Genomic DNA, 23,034 nt, shown 5'->3' with positions numbered 1-23,034 from the left:
TTAGGGGTATCCTAGAGGGGATATGGTCATTGGGTCTACAGCAAGTCGGTCAACACACATTGGGTCAACACAGGTCGACATGGGGAAAGGATGACATGGTTCTAAGTAGACATGGATGAAGGTCGACATGGGTCTAGGTCGACATGGGTTTAGGTCGACAGTCAAAAGGTCCATCCACTAGGGCGTGGTCGGAGAATAAAATAGAGTGCCAAGCACAGCGAGGCATCATGTCCGAAGCATTGCGAGCGAATCGGTGCAATGGAAACTGTGTCCATGTCGACTGTGTTGACATTCGGGTAAAAAAACAGTGAAAAAACCCATGTCCACCTTTTGACTGTCGACCTAGACACTGTCGACCTAATGCTTGTGTCTACCTATTGACCTGTCGACCTAGACCCATGTCATCCTTGTCCCATGTGGACCTAGAACCATGTCGATCTAGAACCATGTCGACCTAACGGTGTTGACCTAATGCTTGTTGACCAACTTGCTGTAGACCAAATTATCCCAACCCTCCTAGAGCAGCAGTACTTTACTAATGCTAATAGGTTTCACTGAGGGCTATCCTATTAGCCCGTGTGCTGGCGTCCTTTCCCGCAATACCAGCGCATATCAGGTATTGAGGCATAAACCCAGATAAGCAGCCACTGACCTGTGATAACATATGGGCTTGGAAACTTATCCCTGATCTCATGTGTTTTCATGTGATCATGGGTCCATTTTTGGCCAATAAAATAGGCCTCTAATTGGATACCATGATAATGACCATTGGACAATAATTGTGTTATCAGGCCATCTTTATCAGATGAAAATATATCAAGGTAATTTGGATACGCCCCATGTCTACATATTAACACTCTTCTGGCCAACCAGTAAGGCCCATTGAGCGGCCAGTTCCAGTGAACATGCCCATACCAGCTGAGGGTGCCATATTATTTTTGGGAGCCTCCCAGGGGTTCCAGGAGAGTAGGCAAGTATGTACTTTTATTGGCATTATACCGCATATGTATATGCAGTAAAGCATTTTGGCAAAAACATGTAAACCACATATTTGTCCAAACTGTTCATTTCAGTACAACTTACAACTCATCATGGGGCAGATGCATTAAACCTGGTAAAGTGATAAAATGGTGATAAAGTGCATGGTGATAATTGGGCAGCCAATCAGATCCTAACTGTCATTTTTCAATCCCAGCCTGTAACATGGCAGCTACAATCTGATTGGCTGGTGTGTTATGACGGCTGGTGCGTATTGGCTGATCCACTTTATCACTTCTCAAGGCTTAATACATCTGTCGCATTGTCTCATATATTGAGCACTCCGCAAAGCTTTATGCAAAGACATATTTATGTTCAAATGTTCAAATATTCTCTGTACAGCGCTGCGGAATATGTATATGCTATATAAGAAACTGTTAATAAATAAATATTTAAATGTAAAACTGTTTTAGACAAACATTTTGCCATACATTTGTTTATAAGCAGTATACTGGACACTGTTGTTGTAAGATTTTTCTTTTTCTCACTTATAGTGTGTACACACGGGCCGATATGGCTTCCGATGTTGCCGATATAGTGAACATCGGAAGCCATATCGGAAACATATCCCATACTAATTGTGTGATTTAAGTGGGCTTGCGAGCCCGATGCGCGCTCCCGCCTAAGTGAAAGTCGGCGCTCACATAGTGAGGGCAGCCAAGACTTTCTAGTGTTAATCGCAAGGTGATCTTATGCATCGCAAGCACCTTCCGATACGCATGCATAACGATCACCTTGCGATGTCCCGGGACCTGCCACTCACCCGCCCGCGCCTTATTGTATCCAGTCCCGGCGGCAAAAGAAGAAGGAGGTGTCATCTGCTGCTGCGTCTCTGCTGCGTGGTGCTGGTGTGCGGAGCGGAGCGTCTGAACTGGTGAGTAGTTAGCTCACCCACTGTCCACCAATGTGTAGGGGAGAGAACCTCTGTGCTGCTGGTCAGGGGGAGTAGGGCAGAAGTGCTAATGGTGCGGGGGGGGGGGGTGGCTGGCTAACGATTGCCGACCAAAATGCTGTACTATCTGTCATGGGGTTAGGGGCTAGAAGGCTGGCACTGGTTTCTGGAGGCACCTATGGGGGAGCTATTGTCCGCTTATTAGCTGGTCACTGGGGCATATTGTTTTAATGCCGCAATTTCCAGCATCATCACAAGTCCCCTCCCCCGTGGCATCAGTCGACCCCCCCCCCGGATCAGCCATCACCCCCCCCCAGTCATCACCCCCCCCCAGCATCATCCATCCCCAGCCGTCGCCCCCTCCCCTGCATCATCCAGCCCCATCCCCAGCCGTCACCCCCCCTCGCATCATCCATCCCCAGCCGTCGCCCCCCCATCATCCAGGCCCAGCTGATGGACAGATGGATGGAGACCTACCTACAGGGTCAAGATAGGTAAGTTTCAGTCCCCCTCCCGTGGCATCATCCATACCCAGTCGACACCCTCACCCCCCCCCCCCCCTTCATCACCAGTCATCATCCAGGCCCTGCTGATGGACGGATGGATGGAGACCTACCTACAGGGTCAAGATAGGTACGTTTCAGTATGTATGGGCGGTGTATGTAATAAAGTTTTATTTTTCTGGCATCAGTGTGTTTTTATTTAACTATTGGTTCTGCTGTGGAACTAAGAGTCCCAGCAAGCCCATTAATGGGCCGCATGCTGGGAATTGTGGTTCTCCAAGTCCCAGTATGCAGTGTAGGCTTGACCGGTCAGAGGGCTGAATGCTTTGGCTGGGGGGACTTGTATTAAAAAGTCTCCCCCCAGCTGCGGCATTACCCTGCTGGCTGGTTGGGCCTGGGGCTGGTTCTTAAAATATGGGGGACCCCTAGTCATTTTGTCCCCCGTATTTTGGGAACCAGCCCTGGAGCCTGGGGCTGGTTTTAAAAAATACAGCGGAGCTCTGTGCAAATTGTTCCCTGATTTTTTAATACCAGCCCCGGCTCTTTCAGCCTGGTGCTGGTTACGGCCGTGGGGGGGACCCCACGCCGTTTTTTTTTTTTTCATTTTTTTCTATATTTACACTGAAGCCTGCATGGATCTGACTGATCCGTGCAGGCTGAAGCCAAATTCGACAGAAAAATGAAGTGTATTTTTGTGGCGTATTTGGCCGGCAATTAGCGGGCGTATCGCACTAATTGCCGATAATTAACGGCCGTATTGAAATTTCAATACGGCCGGTTAGTAAATTAGGAATCACCATTTTTTTTGAATAGTGATTACTAGTCGTATTCTATCGATGTATTTGTAAATACAAATACAAATGTCCCATCAATATGAATAATCGTATGTTTGGCATAGTAAATGCCAAAAATACAAATACGCCCCAAAAAAATCGTATTTTACTATGAAAATATGATTCTTATTTTTTTCGAATCTTGCTTAGTAAATTTTCCCCAATAAGTTTTTTCTTCCCCCTGCCCACCAATGTGTTAATAAGGGATATGGTAATTTGGTCTACAGCATTTAGTTCTACAAGCATTAGTTCAACACCATTAGGTCGACATTGGTTAGGTCGACAGGGAAATTAGGTCGACAGGCAAAGACCGACATGGGGAAGATCGACAGGCAAAAGGCCGACATGGTTTTTTCTGCTGGTTTTTTGAGCCGACAGGCGGTATTTCATGCCCTACCATCCACCGTAGTGGGAGAATAAAATAGTGTGCCGAGCGCAGTGAGGCACCCTGCCCGAGACATGCCGAGCGCAGCGAGCCATGCGAGGGGACGCGGTGCTATGTTGACTGTATCGACCTTTTCACTGTCAACTATACCCATGTCAACCTTACCCATGTCACCCTAATGACCCTGTTGACCAAATGACACTGTCTACCTCACCCTTGTCTATCTAAATGCATGTCAACCTAATGGTGTCAACCTAACGATTGTCGACCTAAATGCTGTAGCATGCATGCTTCGTAGGCCACTGGCCACCAATGTTTGTTGTATGCACCCCCTGCCCATGAAGGTAGCATTGTAGCAATGTAGCACTGGTTTTTAGTGCAGGAGACTGGTTATGGGGACACTTTTTATGATGTTATGGTTGGTCTTGTGGGCTGCATTTATTTTCTATTGTTAAAGACAAAGTCACATGGCTACTTCATTCTGCAAACCATGTTTCACCCTGCAAGCAAACCTGCCCCGATTTAAAAATAAATATGGCAAATGCCCTTTTTTTTGGTTTGTTATGTTTAATTTGCCACATTTGAACTTTTGCATGTGCTGGTTGTCATGCAGGGTGCAGCACATGGCTTACAGAAGGCACATGCAGGTATGTGACTGACTAGTGATGGTCATGGCTGCCTTTGCCATCAATGATTGCCATCGATGTCAAAAGTGCAACTGGCCATCGATAATGTAAAACTCTGCAATGGGTGACCATCGATAATTTTACATAACGATGGTCATCTAATATGTTTAAGTGAGTGGCCTGTGGGCCAATCAAACCACATTGGTGGTGCTTTGCGGGTTATGGGGGCAGAGTTTTGCTTTATGTCCTTGCATTTTTTTTTTTATAAATAAACAAAAACATCAGTACCATCGATGTAGTAAAACCATTTGTTTATCACCCATCGATGGCCAAAGTATTTGACATTGGCCTTCAGCCAGTGATTTTGAATCAACGATGGTCGATGGTCATTCCTACCCATTAACCACTTGAGTGGTATGGGTGGAAATTTTCCGGGCTCAGCTTTGCTACCGCAGTACCCTGTCCTGGAAAATGTCCAGCCATACCACTATGTAGTAGATGCACGCCAGTGTTGCCTCCATCAGAGCACTACTGTTGCACTACCTTTAGGGCCCCCCCCCCCCAGTCCCTCCGCTCTGGCGTACCCGGCGATTGTACACCGGTGCTCCCCCACCGCTAATCACATACTGCACTGTTGGTGCTATGTGGATTGCGGCTTGGTGTGTATACCCTGATCCGCTTTCCCCCCAGCAATGTAAAATGTCATGTCAATGTCAAAGAATGTTTATGTATTACAATATTTTAAAATTGTTTTCCAGAGCTTTGAGGAAAAACGCACTCCTCCTTATACAGGAAAAAATTGCATCATCGGCAGGATCAGCGAGCCAAGGTAAATTTTAGAAATCAGTCACTTTTAATTCAAAAAATGCTTGTGTTAAGTTAATTTTTTGTAGCTTCCTGTCTTTAGGCTGCATTTGTGCACATTTTGGGGTTATTCTGGGTGATTGTCAAGGCTGCGAATTCGCAGCCTTGCAAAAATCCACCAAACCCCACCCTGCGAATGTCTGCCCACCCGCACCCCCTCTGCAGTGAGGGTTCGCCTGCACAGGCTGTGAATGGATGTTTACCATAAACATCCATTCTTATGCCGCGGATAACCTCCCCCATCTTTCGATGGTCGCCGACCATCTAAAGTTGTGGGAGATACCCTCATATAAAAGTGTTTTTCAAGTCACTTCCATATGAGTGCATGCTGGGACGTATAGTGGCAGGCAGCCATACACACATAACCCGCAGCCTATTACCACAGTCATTAGATTTAGAGGACACCGGATTGGTGTGTGGGCAGGAGAGGCGTTGTAGGGGCATATGTGTATCTTGCACTTCACTATTGTGGCCTTTTATCATGGCCCCATTTTCATTGGACATGCCCCATGTGGCCCCAGTATTTATTTTATTTATTAGCATTTTCTTGCATTCTGCAGCGCTTAACCACTAAGTATTTTTTTAGACTTGCTTATCTGGCACTGCAGAAGAACATTGTATCTGGCATTATTTGTATATATGCCACTGCTGGGGGGCATTGTGTTCCACGAAATGTTTATCTGCACCTTTGGGAGCTCCACCCTCAATAACGGCCACTTCTGCCCCGCCCACACTTCCTGAACCGATTTTCCTACAAAAATATCTCTGGATGTATAGGATGGTTTTTTTCAGCAACAGCTGTACAGGCAAATGTTCTCCTTCACTATATACATGTCACTGTCAATTTTCTGAGTTTTAAATTTAAAATGTATTTGAAAAAAGTAATCACATTAATGCGAATCCTCATTACATTTACATTTTTTTGTTATATTTATACTTACAGGTCGCGCTTCTGATGACTACACCAGCTACTGGACTGGCTTCATTGCCTTATATAGGAGCCACGAATGCCTGTGGCGTGTCCGGAGCAAGGACTACTCCAACAATATTAAGCGGAACCTTGCATACGAGGACCTTGTGAAGTATTGTCAGGAGAGAAACAGCGATGCAACTGTGAAAGGCGTAAAGACAAAAGTCGCCAATATGAGAACAGTGTTCCTTAAGGAGCACAAGAAGCACCAGGAATCATTACAATCAGGTTCTGGGGCGGATGAGGTCTACAAACCAACGTTGTGGTACTATGACCTCCTCAAATTCACTGTGGAACAGCCTGCAAAGACGACATCTGTCAGTAATGCTAGACCCGTGTCTCCTCCACAGCCTTCACCTGCCAGTGTGGAGGTTGAAGAGTCACGGAGTCCGGATCTAGTGAGTATATTTACATTTTAAAAATGTCATAATTCTTCTAACTTGCAATGTATTTCATTATATTCTTTCTTTTGCAGGCATTATCTCTGGAGCTGGGCGAGGATTTGCCATCATCCGTGCAACGGGATCCTGCAGAGGGTACAGCGGACGTGGAGCAGCCATATCCTTCTCCGCTTGTCAGACGGAGGAAGGCCTCCAAAAAGTCCACCCCGGTGCAGCCCAGCCATGAGCAATTTTTTCAACGGGCTGATGCATTCCTTAGTTCGCAGACTAATTCGGATGCGTTGTACGGGCAGTATATTGCTAGTGAAGTAAAGACCATGGATGAGGAGCAAAAGAGGCTTTTCAAGAAATTGGTAGCGGAAGCAGTGAACTATGCTTCAGCCAAGAAATTGACTGAAACATGTACGGTGCTTCCGTCTACCACCCCTCATCCAGCAGTGATGCCTCCACCCACCTTTCCCCATCCACAACCCTTTTTCTTTGCGCCGGGAAGTCATCAGCGTTCCCACACTTATATGCCGGGTGCCCACATGTCCAATCCCCCCAGGCAAGCGAGTACTTCATCCGGTGGAGCATATTCGATGATGCTGGATTCCGATATGACTCCACAGGATGAGACTAGCTTGCTTGATTTATAGTTTCTAAATTTTACGTCGTTCTTAAAATTCTTGGGTTATGTTTAAAAAATTGTTCATGTAGTCGTCTTTGTAAGCTGTTCTGTGAATTTGAGGTGGTCTACCGTCCCACACGTTGGATTGTAGACCATATTCCACCCGGTCACCTGTTGTATAGATTCCTATGTGTTCTTGTGCTTCTTTAATGAATGCTGTTTGCATTTTGGCGACTTTGTCTTTATCCTGACCACAGATGCAATGACTGTTTCTCTCTTGACAAAGTTCTTTACAAGGTTCTCATATGTAAATTTCCGCTTGATGTTGTAGTCCTTGCTTCGGAGACATTCGTGGTTCCTATAGGCAAATTGAATCCAGTCCAGTATGCTAAATACTATTTTTTTTATTTTGTATTTATTCTTACTTTTCAAAGTAAAAAAGTTATACTATAATTAATTGTGTTGTGTCTTCATTAATGTCTAGTTATTAAATGGTAAAGTATTAATGTCATGTTTTTTAGATTGATTTAATGGAATGTCTTAATAGGAGGAGGTGATGCTGCTTTAAAAAAACCCAACCCTGCTTTGACCCGGTTTTTAAAATGTTTTTAATTTAAGGGCTCTAATCACATTTCTGTGACTTTCTGACCGCACATATGAACTGGTATTACACAGGGTCTATCCTGGTTTGGATTTTTTAATGCAGCATCACACTGTCAGGTAACATGTGTGGCCAGCACTGAGGGCTGATGTCTTGTGCTTGCTTCCAAAATTGGGGAAACGGTACTTGTTTCCTAGCACGGCCACACCGATTTACATCGGGGTGGTCGTGTCGGAAAAATCGGGTCGATCGCATCGCATGCGATTTGGTCGCATGCGATGCGATCGACGCGACCGACCGATTTTGGACCCGATTTTTTCATTGAATGAAATGTAAATCGGGTCCCTGGGACCCGATTTTACATTGGATTCAATGTAAAATATTCCCAACCCCCCCAAATTTAACGTCGTAAACCCCACCCCACGATAGACGCCAACCCGAAGCGTGGCGAGCGCAGCGAGCCCGCGAGGGGCGGCGGTGCGCGTCCTCCGACCTTTTCATTCCCCTACTATCCACGTCGGCGTGGAGTTGAGAATAGAATAGTGTGGCGAGCGCAGCGAGCCACCGAGCCCGAAGCGTGGCGAGCGGACGCGTATACCTGTGAAGTTATACGCGTCCCCTCGCGGGGCTCGCTGCGCTCGCCACGCTTCGGGCTCAGTGGCTCGCTGCGCTCGCCACACTATTCTATTCTCAACTCCACGCCGACGTGGATAGTAGGGGAATGAAAAGGTCGGAGGACGCGCACCGCCGCCCCTCGCGGGCTCGCTGCGCTCGCCACGCTTCGGGTTGGCGTCTATCGTGGGGTGACGACGGGGACATCTATAATGTGAAATGGGTCATATTGGCCCATTTCACATTTTTCACATTTTCTCACGATTTCAATGTTAAAAAATATTTTAACATTGAAGCCTATGGAAAAATCGGGGGCATCGCGTCGGGACCATTGTTAATGGTCCCGACCGACGCGATGCCCCCGATATTTTACCTTTCCCGACACGATTTCAATGTTAAAATATTTTTTAACATTGAAGCCTATGAGGAAATCGGGGGCATCGCGTCGGTCGCGTCGGGACCATTGTTAATGGTCCCGACCGACGCGATGCCCCCGATATTTTGTCTTAGCCGGCCAAATGGACCTGATTTCAAAGGAAATCGGGTCCATCGCGTTAATCGTGTACCTTAACTTAAGGTACACGATTACTCCCGATTGTGGCCGTGCTAGGAAACAAGTACCGGGGAAACAATTGCACAACTTACCTTTTTCAAGTACTTCAGCACTGACATTGAGCTCCTGCTCTGTACATATTTAAAGAATGGGACCCAGCATAGTGAATATTTATGAATGGGTCCCCGGCACCTGCATACCGTACAAGCGGGACCCGTTCATTCAATAATCACTGTGCAGAGAGGGTCAGACTTTTTAGGTATGCACAGAGCTGGACCAGCTTGTCCTCAGTATTGGCAGGGTCTGCATCATTGTTGGCAACGTCATTACCTTGCAGCTGTTGTGGAACTACACGTCCCATTAAGCCCTGCCCGCACACCAATTTTATTAATTGCATGGCAGGCCATGCTGAGACATATAATTCCACAACAGGTGCAGGGCTATGACTTTGCCACCACAGGTCTGCATGTATGTCAATGAATTTCTAAGGCTGGGATGGGGCACCTTTGGCCCTACAGTTGTTTTTGCACAACACCAACCAGCCTACAATGCAACTGTTTTAACATTGCAAAACTGTTAAAAATTAAAAAAACATGCTAGGCTATGTAGTTCATCAACACCTGGAAGGACAATGGTGCCCCGTCCCTGCTCTGTTATCCGGAGTGATCATACACTGACTCACAGTCATACGGTCGACTGCTAATGGTCAGCACTCAAAAGGTAGACAACCAAAATGTTGACAGGGTTTAAAGGTCGACATACAACAGGGTCTGATGGTCGACATGGCTAAACGTTACACATGGAAAAGGTTGACATAAAAAAGGTAGACATGCTTTTTTAACCCAGAATTTCAGCTAAAATGTGTGAACAGGTGGAATTTCATGCACTGAGGTACCAAGCCTGAAGCATGGTGAGTGCAGCGAACCATGCGAGAGGACATGGTACACGACATAGACACCCTACAAACAAAACCTCATGTCAACCTTTTACCTGTTTACCATTAGTGGTCGACCATATGACTGTCTGTCATGAGTCAATCTGTTTAATTCCATAAACCCCTGCTCTCATTGAATGCATATGCACAGTAGGGATGTCCATCGTTGCCGTTGCCATTGATGGCAATTCTGCAACTGCCCATCGATAGTCCTAAACTATGCAATTGATGACCATCGATATTTCTACATATCGATGGTCATCCATTGTGTTTGAACAATTGGCCTATGGGCCAATCAAAACACGGGGCCACAACTTTGCGGGTGATGGGGAGCAAATCTTGTCCACTGCACTTTGAAATCAAAACATCGTTTTGCTGTTCAATCGTTTCCATTGAGAAATGCTTTTATTTAGCTAGAAATAGACACACACCCTCTGCAAGTAAAGAACACCCTTTATTCAAATATACAGATAAGACAAAATCGTATAGTGAAAATCGCGAAATCGCGGTCATCGCGGGCATCGCGGGCATCTTGTGCACAAAATAACACCCGCGATGCCTCAATCACCGCGATTTTGCAATGGGGCCGACGAAAAAGTTGAGGAATCACTGCCATCGCGGTGATCGCGGGCATCGCGGGCATCTTGTCCACCAAAATAACACCCGCGATGCCTCAATCACCGCGATTTTACATGCTGCCGATTAGAAAGTTGAGGCATCGCGGTCATCGCGGTGATCTTGGCCCGCAAATAGTACCCGCGATGCCTCAATCACCGCGATGAGCGCAATTTTACACCCGACAATCGCGATGAACATCGTGGGCGCCCTTCTAGGTAAAGAGTACCAAAATCTCATAGCAAATCTTATAGCAAATCTGATAGCAAATCTGATAGCAAATCTGATACCAAATCTTATAGCAAATCTTATAGCAAATCTTAAGGCCCCCATACACTAGCCGATTTTGGTCAGATTTCAGCCAGATCAGTCGGATCTGGCCGAAATCGGACCAAAATCGGCTAGTTTTGATGTCCCCTCAGATCCGATGCGCGGTCCCGTGCGCATCGGATCTGCGTCGGGTGGTCGGACCTGCTGCACGTCCGACCACCCGACTTGGGACCTAGTGGGGCGGCGCGGCGGTGGAGGGAGCAGGGGGGGGGCTGGGGACGCGGCGCGGCTGCGGGGGACACAGGCGGCATAGAGCCGTTCAGGGGAAGCCGGCCGGGAGCTGTCAGTAATGAATAAAAAAAAAAAAGCCCATACAATGAATGGGCGGCCTGTGATTGGCTGAACGCTCTCTCAGCCAGTCAGCAATTGGCTGAGAGAGCGCTCAGCAGCCAATCACAGGCTGCCCATTCATTGTATGGGCTTTTTTTTTTTTATTCATTACTGACAGCTCCCGGCCGGCTCCCCCTGCCCGGCTCTATGCCGCCTGTGTCCCCCGCAGCGTCCCCAGCCCCCCCTGCTTCCTCTACCGCCTCGCACAGACGCTGTCCCCCGCAGCGTCCCCAGCAGCGGGGGACACAGACGTGTCGCCCGCAGCGTCCCCAGCCCCCCTGCAGCCCCCACCCCCCCCCCCCTGCTCCCCGGGTTTTTTACATGTGATAAATCGAGACGATTTATCACATGTAAAAAATGGCACATCAAGTGCCAATCTAATCAAGCTCCCCCGGGGAGCAGCCGGGGAAGTTCAGGGGGAAGTCGGGGGCGACTTGTCCTAAGGACAAGTCGCCCTAGTGTATGGGGGCCTTTAAGCAAATCTCAAGCTGATCTCACATTAGTAGAAAAAAAAGGGAAAAGCAAAAATCGGATGAAACATCGAATCGAACATCGAATCGCATGGCACATCTCACCATGTGTACACACCATTAGACTTATTATTATTATTATTATTATTGTTATTATTATTATTATTATTATTATTATTATCAGTTTCTTATATAGTGCACACATATTCTGCAGTGCCTTACAGAGAATATTTGATCATTCACATCAGTCCCTGATGACAATCTATATTCCCTACCACAAGTACACGCACACACATTCAATCTTGGGTTAATTTTTGTTGGAAGCCAATTAACCTACCAGTATGTTTTTTATTGTGGGAGGAAACCGGAATACCCAGAGTAAACCCACGCAAGCATGGGGAGAACATACAAACTCTGCACAGTTAGGGCCTTATGAAATAATAGTTGCGGAATATACCTGCAAATATTAATAAAGATTTAACTCGGAGTTACCACAGAAGATATCTCAGATCCGTGCCATGGTCTTTCGATTTGGGACAACAGAAGCAGCCCCATGCAATCTGATTTGCCAAGATCAAGAATGCTTGGGCCAGTACTGTAGCCATTGAGAAATATGTCCCTTAGTAGTATTGGTATATATATATATATATATATAAATATATATATATATATATATATATATATATATATAAATTAATGTAGTAACTAAAAAGCAGTATCTTACAAGGTTCTCACCTCTCTCACTTTCTCTAGTCCAAGAGTTAGGATGTAGGAAATGACAATCCATTCCTGCAGTGAAGGCCATCGCTCCATCTTCACCAAAATTACATAATTAAATAAAAATAAATATCCTAAGTACGAAATCTGAAAGATAAAAGAATACTGTATTTATGTACCTACCACTGAGTAAAGATCTATTTTAGTCAATGTTAACGGAATCTACATTGATGTTGCATTTAAGGGGCTAAAATGTCCATTTACTAACATTTAAAAATCAATATAAAAAATGATCAATTGGGAAACATGATTTTGAGCCCCTAAAACACAACCTTGATTTAGATTGATTACATTTTTTTTTGCTTTCTTTGAATTTTTTTGTGTAAGTAAAAAATATTATAGAAATAAAATATTGGTAAATTGTATATACACAGGAAAGATATTGTTGTATTAGTTAAAAATGTAAAACTGTGGACAAAATGTGTGTTAGTGGCACAATGCTTACATAGGGGATCTGTGCAAATAGGTGCAAGATAATAACATAGATTGCTCTGTGCTTGTGTAATCTCCCTTAATATGATTTGGAAAGCATTACTGAAAGGTCAAAGCATTTACCAGTATCAACTCTATAGTTTATGCTGATCTGATTTAAGAGTTCAGATAAATACCTCTAATATTATGAACTGAATCACAACAATGTAATATAATCTAATAAAATAATAGAAAAGGTCGGATATCCTTATATTTTAAAGCAGAAGGTGTGTTATTTGTTATAGCCTATAAAACATAGAAACATATAAATAACATTTATTTTTATGAGACAAGGGCCCTTATTCTGGTTGGTGCGGTAATATCCGCGTGCGTTCGTGCTGCCGATGTTTTGTGTCTGCGCATGTGCAGAGGCGTCTCTGCGCATGTGCGAGCGGGACGCACGGCCACATTCCGCATGAAATGTGTACACTACGAACAGGGGGTGGAGAGGGGTGTGAAGGGCTGTTTGGGCTCATTACCATATGTTTACACCCCGCGTTTCATGGGCGTTCCCATGCAAATGCTGGGCGTACGTATGGTAATGCGGCCGTGACGCACGTGTAGGGGGCGGACATATGACATTGCCAGATGTCAGTTGCCCGCCCAGATCCCTGCTTTTGCACGGAAACATGTCCGTGTGGTCTGAGGTTGTGGGAGCTGCCTGGCCACTCGGTCCTGCATTCGATGGTCTGCGACCATCGAATGATGGGGGAGGTTCCCTGAGATGGAGGAGGTGTATTCATGAGAAATACACGTGCGGTCCGTTCGGACAGCTTCTTACCGCGTTCGGACGGAGTTGGCGATCCGTATGGAAGGCGGGATTTAGGACGCACAGTGCTGGCCGTATATTCGGATCCGGCCGCACCGATCAGAATAAGGGCCAAGATGATTGTGTTTTTATGTGACAGCAAATCCAACAGAGTATGTACACTGTATGGGCAACTGTAAATGCAAAACTTTGCTGATCTTGCATGCTTGGGCTAATGAAAATGTCAGATTTCTGGGTTGTAGCAATTTATATTAGTACAATTAAATGTAAAAAAAATAAACTTTATTGCCATGATATAAATTACAATAAATATACCCCTATGGATGACACCTTTTATTTTGTAGTATGCTGCCCATTAAATCTACCAAGAAGACTTATCTGCAAGTCCAATATAACTGCTCCCCATGTGCCTGCTATTCTTTACCCATGACATACATGTACTATGTTACTAAGAACCATGTTAGGGTCGTCCGCCCTTGGCCCGTCTAGTTAGACCCCTAAAGATTGTTGACCGCATCTAGATCTACAGTAATGAAAGTTAGAGGCGAGCATTAGATTGCTTGGAGCACGGTGGGCAGTCCCATGGGCGACATGAGTTTTCACTTTTTTGGTTATCTCGACATAGGTCAATATGGACATTGTATAAGTGCACAGTGTCCCCTGGCATGGCTCACTGCGCTCGCCATGCTTCGGGCACGGTGCCTCACTACGCCCGGCACACTATTTTAATCTAACTCTAAGTCCACCTGGATAGTAAACTATGAACCAAGTTGACCTGCACCCAAAAAACTGGTGCTTTCGACTGAACGTGTTCAACCTTAATATGGTTGATTTAGACCATAGATCCATTGACCAGATATGGGAGCCAAGTCACAGGTTACAGAACAGAGGAGCATGGTTATATGAGTAGACTTCATTATCCAAGCCTTATCTGTATGTTTTTTTTTTTAATTATAATTGGTCAATAGGATTTTTTGGTCCTATTATACTGATCTGTATATAATATATGGATATCTTCTATACTTACTGTATAAAACCAGAACTTAACAATTGGAGCATTGTAGAACTCGTAAATCTTTGTGCCAATTGGAATACTTCTTTGTTTCCTATTCCCATTCTCTTCATCCCCTTTCCTAGAGTTGGTATCAGCATTCCCATCCTATTAACAATGGATTAAATGAACATATTAATCACTAGACACCTTATCTTCTCTATCTAAAAGCTTTAAGGGAAATAAAATAAATTGTAATAAATAAGGGCTTACTTAAATAATTATGTATAGGAGACAATCAAATCCTGTATACAAATTTAGGTAAGGTGACACTTAAGGGGTGTTCACACAGACACAGCGGCAAAGCAATTTCAACTAAGACAATTTTGGCTTAGCCCAAGGCCGATTTTGACTAAGCCCATGGGTGATTTTGATTGGGCCGATTTGGCCATAGGCCAAATACAATATATGTGCAGCTTAGTCATAATTGCCTTGCCTGCCCAGTCTATTTGGCCAACTGCTAGTGATGCCACGGGGCCATGCATCACTATCGCCCGCAGTGTACACATGGGGGGGTATTCTGATTTTATCATTAAGCTGTGCTTTTGAATGGGGGAGCGATGTTTATCATCTGCATTTATGCCCATGTGCAGATGCTTGGAGCAAGTGGGCATGGAAGACTGCTTGCTTGCCATCCCGTTCGCACCTAGCAGTGCAGGTGGGGGTGGCAGCCACAGGCTGAGCCCATGGGAACATTGGCATTCCCATGAAAATGCTCGGTGTTCCCATGGTAATTTCCTGATGACGCATGTGCCCACTTCCCACACAGGGCGCCCGCAGACCTAAGACACCACATCGGTGTCTTTGGTCGGTACTTATGTAGTAAACGGGCACCCAATTTGCATACATACGGTAACTTAGGAAAATCGCATTGCATCGCATGGGCCATTTTAAGGGCCATGCGATGCGATTTTGCTATGGGAATTAATCACTGCTCTGTTACCCCGGGAGATCGCATCGCAACTTCCGCAAAATCGCATGCGATTGCCATTACATTAGCTATACAATAATATCATTGTATGACATACAATGAGGTTTTAGGCACCCCCACACTATCCACGCCACCCCGAAGCGTGGCGAGCACAGGCGGAACGAGTCCTCTGACCTTTTCATACCCCCACTATCCACGTCGGCCTGGAGTTGAACTTATATATTGTGGCGAGCGCAGCAAGCCACCGAGCCCGAAGCGTGGCGAGCGGACGCGGATTACTTTACATGTATTCCGCATCCCCTCACGGGGCTCGCTGCGCTCGCCACTCTATATAAAATCAACTCCACGCCAACGTGGATAGTGGGGGTATGAAAAGGTCTGGAAGATGCATTCCGCCGCCCCTCACGGGGCTCGCTGCGCTCGCCACGCTTCGGAGTGGCGTGGATAGTGGGGGGGTTTTGAAAACCTCATCTTATGTCATACAATGATATTATTGTATAGCTAATGTAATGGCATCGTACACCCTATAAAATCGCATGTGATTTTGTGGGAGGTGAGATGCGATGCAATGCGATTCCCTGGGGCTAAGATAGCAGTGAATAAATGACATAGGAAAATCGCATCGCATTGCATCGCATCGCACGGCCCTTAAAATGACCCATGCGATGCGATTTTACTGTGCAGAATAGCCCACTAAGCAAATTGTTTAGTGGGCGCCCGGCATCTACCACATAAGTACCCTTCGGTCTGCAAGCCCTTCCAATATCATTCGATGGTCGGCGACCATTGAAAGATTTTGTCCCCTCACCAAGGCTGTGAATGGATGTATATGCAAAACATCCAATCTCACGAATGTGGGGATATTTGGTGTGCAAGGATGGGGTGCGGTGGGGTGGGGGGCGGCTGGTAGTGAGGGTGGCGGGTGGCATTTGAATGCAGCTGTGAATTTCACAGCTTTGGGTGTCAACCAGAATAACCTACTTTGCAATTCTGGCTAACCTTGCTAGGCAATTTTGACTATGTAGCCGAAATTGCCTAGCACATAGCACCTTGTATACATGGCTTAATACACAAAGTACTAACATGTGTATCTACTACATAAATTAAATAAATTGGCAAATCAAAAAAGATCTTTGCTACCCTTAAACATTTCACACATGAAATAAGAAAAAATATTGAATGGTAAGAACTAATTAAAAAACAAAATAGTTAAATCAATTTATTCCACTCCCTTTATATATGATGCCATATTGAACAATCAATGTCCACTAGAAATGATGCAGCAGGCAGGTGACACATGTCAGTGGCAGGTGAAGAAATCCCCAATATCAATACTGTTTTTTTTGTGGCTGTTTTATGTCAACTCATGAAAAGATTGACGTGATTTTTTTCTTTTGTTACATACTACTCACAGTTGTTTGATATGATTTGCAAAGAATACCGGCCTGACTAGCTCCTTACCATATTATCATCTTCTTTCTCTTTTCCTTCCTCATATTCCTTTGACGTGTGAAATGAAAGGTCGTCCTGTGTACGGAACTCCAGAAACAAAATGGTCGGAGGAAGTAGAATCCCTAAAATCACCTGCACTCAGTAAAAAAGACAAAAGACATTGTTAGCAAATAATCAGGTCATAGGCAGTTTTCTAGCTGCTTTCACTAAACTGATGGTCTTGTCCCCTTTAATTAACTTTACTTATTAATTTTTGGATCCTTATTGGTTAAAGCAACCATACACATTTACACTCAGTATTGTGACCAAATAGATACCCAATGGTCTCCAGTTACCTTGAACAATAATCACACACATGATTAGATCTGTGAATGTTTATGCCACTAAGATCAACATCTGCTTAATATACTGTATTATAAAGTGTTGATTGGGATCAATGATTTTTTTGAGCCCGTATCTTCAACAAACATACATGACAATCATTGCTTGTACGGAAAACGTTACCATTTTAGATTACTGCTAGATACAATGTATATAGACCATGCTTTAGAATATTAAAATAAATAGTCTAAAGCAGTTAAACAATGTTATAGATGTTCTAAAGAATTTATATTTGGTAGAATAGGGGGGAATTCAATCACTCATGATACATTATTGTGGTAAAATCCTTTTTTTCTGCGTTTTTTTTTTTGGGGGGGGGTGGGGGGGGGGTGGGGGGGGGGAGTGGTAATTTAATAACCCCCTGTTCTTTATCAACATTTTCAATTGAAAACACATTGGATCTGGGATAAGTTATCATTGATTTGCTTAAAGCCAGTGGCAATACTGAGGCACTATCTGACTAACATTTCTGAAAACTGACTTTGGGTATATTTACTAAAGGTTGATTTTGATCGCTTTTCATTTGTATCAAGTTTGGCCTTCCAGTGCTAAAGCACACATTTACTAACATTTATTAATATTTTAACCCTGGAAGGCCAACATTGTGTAAGATCAATTTTAAGCAATCTGAAACCGATCAAATTTGACATTGAATAAATATAGCTTTTAGAAACATGGGCACCTTGTTCCTAGTAACTTCCTATAAATATTAATTCAGTCCAGATAATGGCTGTCCACATTGAATGTAGCTAATGAACTCACTTAATAATCATTTAACCCTCATGCCTGCGTGTACATGTTCCTCACAGTACCTTAAGACCTGGATTCTTCCTCATTCGGAGACGTCCCATCCACATGTCAGTAAGTAACATCTGACTGCATGTGTGTGCTATAAAGTCCCGATGTTTGGCAGCAACCGCTAATTTTAGACATGTGGAATTACTCCAGTTCTTTAGCTCATAAGTCAAAAGTTTCATGGCAACCTGCTCATCATGTTTGTAGGACTGGTCCAGCAATTCCACGGCCAACTGACCAAAATCCCTATTGTAAAGCGAAAACTGAAATTTAGTAATAATACCATCTGCCTCAAAACTAGATTGTGCAAACATCCATTTTGTTTCACCTTTTATGATGCATCACAATTTATTTAACATGTTTGTGTCACTTTTTTGTAAGTCTTGGATAAAGTTCTAAATAAACAGCCGTAACAACATAAGCTAAGACATTGAGAAAGCAAACTAAAAATCCTGGGTATTGGTAGATAGATAGATAGATATTAAGCACTAACTTTGAATTGTTGTCCAAGTCTTGGGAAATGTCATCTACAAGTTCACTCTCTGAGGACTCGTGTGCCATAGACTTGTAGAGTTTGCACGCTACCAGTGCTTTGGCCATGCTTTCCTCACCACGCTGCCACAGAAAGAGAGCCATCTTTTGTCTTTTCAAGAGCACAGCCCAAACCATCAGCTCATGGAAAGGGTACTGGAACCGGCTAACCTCTGGATCATCTATATCAATGTCGATTTCTTCCTCCTTTTTCTTCTTCTTTTTTTTCCCTTTAGTAGGGGGCTCATCATCCTATAGAAAATTTTGAAATTAAACTACAGGTATCTATATATTGCCAGATGCATTTGCAAAATACTACAGTAGATTCCAATTATTTTTGTTAATAATTCAGAAGCTATTTGTTATTCCTTTTGAATAGCCAAAGATTTGCTTCTAGAAAACTCAATGAACATTTAACTGGAATCCACCAGATAGGATTAGGGATTGGTGGATTTTTGTTGTGTGTACAGTCATTAGACAACGGAACAAATTAAATCGCCCAATGCACTGACTAGTGGATGGGGACCTCTTGGCCTGGAACCAAAGCAACTGTATGTGTGTAATTAAGTCACTGATATGTGAGGCCATATTGCACACAGATGTGGTGGCTTGGTCCATAGGATGGACTCTATTCCCAATATTACTGCATAAATCACTCAAAGATAAGAATAATATATTACTATTATTGTAATTCTGTGAAAAGAGTGCATTTAGTCTACTTAACACAAAACCTTGTGTCATTGAACAGAAGTCATCATCTCAGTAATGGCAATATCTTCTTTAGGCTGCAGAGCGTACAGATGTTCTACAACTATAAAACCCATTTAAGAAGGAACAATGAGGGAAGGTCTTTGCTACATGACGCAGGAATGGGACGAGAGGCAGGGCAGATGATAATGATGCAGGATCCTAGGGAGAAACATTGGGGAAAGTTTCAAGTCACAAAACAACAGATCAACTATAATAACAATAACCATTTAGCTTAATCAACATAGCTATAATATGTTAATATGCATTTCAAAATGAATCGAATAGCATTTTGCCTGCTTTAAAAAAATGATACTTTTTGATAAAATCAAGAAGAATAAAAACAAATAAAAAGAAATAAAATGTTAATTAACAGTGGAAATTAAAAATGTTTTAATCTAATATTTGAAATATTTGAAAGTCACGTGTACATTTGTGAAAGGGAAACTTACCTCCATTCCTAAAAGCTTGAGAGCTTTTGGCTGCATGGAAGAATGTCAACATTTCATTAATAACCCTTATTAGGCTGATGTCGGCCACTAAATAATGATCACACGAATTGTAATGCAATAATATAAGTGTATCAAATGTAAGTCATAAGCTTATATGTAGCAACTAGACAATTTAGTATATTAGGTTCATTTTTTACTATTATTATTATTATTACAGTTGTAGATAATTTATTCAAATAAATTAATTGTTGCTTTGAGCATATTAGCGTAGTCCTACTAAACAAAGTCCTTATATCACCTGTATCAGTAATTAAGCCATGATTTCTGAAATGATCATATTACATGTGTACAAATATTTTTTGCATTTAAAAACAGTAATCTGTATTATATTATAAACTTTTCTTGGAAATGTTATCCTTACCCTCTTAGGTCCAAAAAGATTATTGTATAGGGTCCTGAAGCTCTTTCTGGTGTAGTGACAACGATAGGCCCCACCCATGAGGTACTCAAGTACAAGGCCAATGTCAATCAGGCTGACATGATAATCTGGTGGAAGGTTACCCTGCCCAAAATACACGATTGTTAAAAATGAAAAATTGGCATATCTATCTATCTATCTATCTATCTATCTATCTATCTATCTATCTATTACTGCATTTCAAGGCCAAAGGTCTATGGGTTTTATATGGTCAGCCTAACCAAAATTTAATTTATGTAACACTGTCTGACAACATACTAATCACGTGTAGAACTATAGCACAACCAATCGGCTGCTACAATCCCAACATCACAGTACCACCTCATTGGCTTTTCCCAAGTCATACAGTAGTTGAAAAATAAAAAAAGCACATATAGTTGCTCTATCCAGTTATAAGTAACATGATTTTGGGAACCTTTTATGAAGTAAGACCCGGCTATCTGTTTTATATATCAATTCATAAAGATAATAACATTCACCATTAATAAACAAATACTTTTAATATTTCATTTTAGCAAAAAAAATTGAAATACTCAGGACAATCATCACCAACAATATGTCTTCAGAATACAGGTGTTCTGTAAACAATCCATATAATAATTTTGTTATTGTAATATACAGTATATCTATACACTATAAAACTACAATACATAGAATATTATAAAAGTAATAATGCAACAGAAACAAAGGGCCTGATTCTGGTTGACTCGCTAAGCAGTGAAAAATCGCTGCTTAGCGAGCCATTAAACGGCACCCACCAGGCAAATGTATCCCCACCCGTCATCATCCCAAGATCCCTGCTGCATTGCGAATCGATGTTTTGCATAGACCGTATGGGGCGAAATCATTCGATGGTTGTCGACCATCGGATGATTTTTCTCCTGTTCGCAAATATAAGTCAGTCTTGTCTGATCTATATTTGCGCCATCTGGGTCCGAGAACAGGGCGGGGTGGCTGAAGTCCTATGATGTCAGTAGCCTGCCCCCCAGGAGGCAACTGCAACCTGCGTTTGCATGGGGACGCCCAGTGTTTTCCTGGGTGCATCCAGCATTTTTGCGGGTATGCCTGGGAAATGCTGGGCATCCCCATGCAGATACAAACTGCTAGCCTCCATCCAATGCTTTCTATAGATGGCAAGAAACAATTAACAGGAATCCTATGACCCTCGCTGCTAGTTGGACAGGGTGGGACAATAAGGGAAGGGGAACACTGGCTAAGTGGCATGTTAGGTGGTTTAGCTATGTGCTGTGTACCGCGGGCCAAAGAGGGAAAGGGACAGCGGCATCATTTACATTGAAGAGATTCACCTCCATATTAACCCATCCGAATCCCCTAGCCAGTCTCTGCATGGCAATGATGCGATGAAGATGAACAATGGAAAGGAATTGGAACATGTTTAGATGGACAATGAGAAACATATTAGAATGAATGTACATTAAACAATGAAGAATACAATGGTAAATGACCATTCTCACATACATACGCTCGTACATATAAACAATACAGCACATTAAACAAACATTTATTAATTTACAGAAATTAAGGTGTAACTCAGAATAAAGGGCTTCATTGTACCTTCACCTACTGCCTGCAGGAAAACAAGTCCATCACAAAGCATCAACATGCTGTAAGAGGCCAGACTCTAATTGGACTATTTGGGCCTCATAGTGATATCATGAGCTGCTACGGCTATTATTATGTCCCTGCACGGATCCCAAAACTAGATCATAGCTAAAAATATTTTTAAAATTTTCTTGCATTTTTTCCACACTGCCATTGATACTGCTCTTCACATTGCATTACATAACAGAGCTTCGCATAGTGGGAATTATTTACTAAGATGGGAGATCAGTTGCAGATCGGATTTTGCCCATAGCAACCAGAGGCTACTTCTTACATATTTAGCACATTTTAGAAGATAATAGAATCGGATTCAATAGAACTCACATCTACAGTAAGTAAATAAACCCCTATGATTGTATGATGGGCACTTGTTCTATATGCAGTACCATAGCATATATAGTTATCTACTTTTCTTGACTTTAGGAACATGTTAGACATGTGTATTTCTGTGTTGTAAGACAACTAATAAATACATATAGATGTAAGCTATAAGCTGCTACAGGAATGTTTAGATGATCAAAAGCGTAAAACAATGTAAAGCCCCGTACACTTAGGGTGACGGGGGAGCCGGTGGTGAGTGACGTGCTTATGCACGGATTGCTCAGCACACATGGCCGCACTTCCACGATACACCCGCGATGTGTGCTGAACGATCTGTGCCTATGCTAATAGGCAAAATGCTGCGATCTTAGCAGGAAAAACTGTGCATGCACTGTCTTTCCCTGCGGGCGCTGGCAACGTGTGGGACCATGCATCGCCATTGCTAGGGGCATACACACAGAGCACATCTGTGCTCTATTTCTAAAACAATCTGGTCAGATCTCTTATGTAGGGTACACACCAGGACGACCCGCTCACGATGCACATCGTGAGTGGGTCGTCAGTGTCTCGTCCGACCCGCTCACGGTGACGCGGGGGGGGGGCACGACCCGCTCACGATGTACACCGTGAGCGGGTCCGATCCGATGGCGACCCGCACCCGGCTGTATGGTCGTCATTGAGATCCTAC

General features: G+C 43.5%; 3 protein-coding genes across 3 annotated transcripts in view; 1 reads left to right on the top strand and 2 right to left on the bottom strand.

Moving 5' to 3' along the window:
• LOC146074986 (transient receptor potential cation channel subfamily M member 1-like) overlaps positions 1–19,616 on the bottom strand; it is a 35,647-nt gene extending 16,031 nt beyond the window's left edge. Inside the window, exons 1-6 of the mRNA XM_083183761.1 lie at positions 19,457–19,616; positions 18,688–18,977; positions 18,212–18,440; positions 17,028–17,150; positions 14,612–14,743; positions 12,303–12,431 (exon numbers count right to left, since the gene is read on the bottom strand). Coding sequence (XP_083039887.1) covers positions 12,303–12,431; positions 14,612–14,743; positions 17,028–17,150; positions 18,212–18,440; positions 18,688–18,863 — 789 coding nt within the window. The 5' untranslated portion in view covers positions 18,864–18,977; positions 19,457–19,616. The remainder of the gene's footprint in view (positions 1–12,302; positions 12,432–14,611; positions 14,744–17,027; positions 17,151–18,211; positions 18,441–18,687; positions 18,978–19,456) is intronic.
• Positions 4,259–7,495, top strand: LOC146072168 (uncharacterized). Its single transcript, XM_083179501.1, has 3 exons — positions 4,259–4,298; positions 6,085–6,509; positions 6,587–7,495. Exons 1-3 carry the CDS (start codon positions 4,259–4,261, stop codon positions 7,148–7,150), a joined length of 1,029 nt encoding a protein of 342 aa, XP_083035627.1. The 3' UTR covers positions 7,151–7,495.
• A 378-nt stretch (positions 19,617–19,994) lies between the features above and the next one.
• LOC146074988 (transient receptor potential cation channel subfamily M member 1-like) overlaps positions 19,995–23,034 on the bottom strand; it is a 29,417-nt gene continuing 26,377 nt past the window's right edge. The window contains exon 7 of the mRNA XM_083183764.1: positions 19,995–20,486. Coding sequence (XP_083039890.1) covers positions 20,235–20,486 — 252 coding nt within the window. The 3' untranslated portion in view covers positions 19,995–20,234. The remainder of the gene's footprint in view (positions 20,487–23,034) is intronic.

Source organism: Crinia signifera, chromosome 4, assembly GCF_055691185.1.
Source record: "Crinia signifera chromosome 4, ASM5569118v1, whole genome shotgun sequence".
Lineage (NCBI taxonomy): Eukaryota > Metazoa > Chordata > Amphibia > Anura > Myobatrachidae > Crinia > Crinia signifera.
This window is presented reverse-complemented; position numbering and strand designations above follow the sequence as displayed.

Coding starts and splice junctions, on each gene's coding strand:
- LOC146072168 (XM_083179501.1), top strand. CDS start 4,259: ATGCAGGGTGCAGCACATGGCTTACAGAAGGCACATGCAG. Junction 4,299..6,084: donor CTTACAGAAGGCACATGCAG/GTATGTGACTGA, acceptor TTATACTTACAG/GTCGCGCTTCTGATGACTAC. Junction 6,510..6,586: donor AGTCACGGAGTCCGGATCTA/GTGAGTATATTT, acceptor TTTCTTTTGCAG/GCATTATCTCTGGAGCTGGG.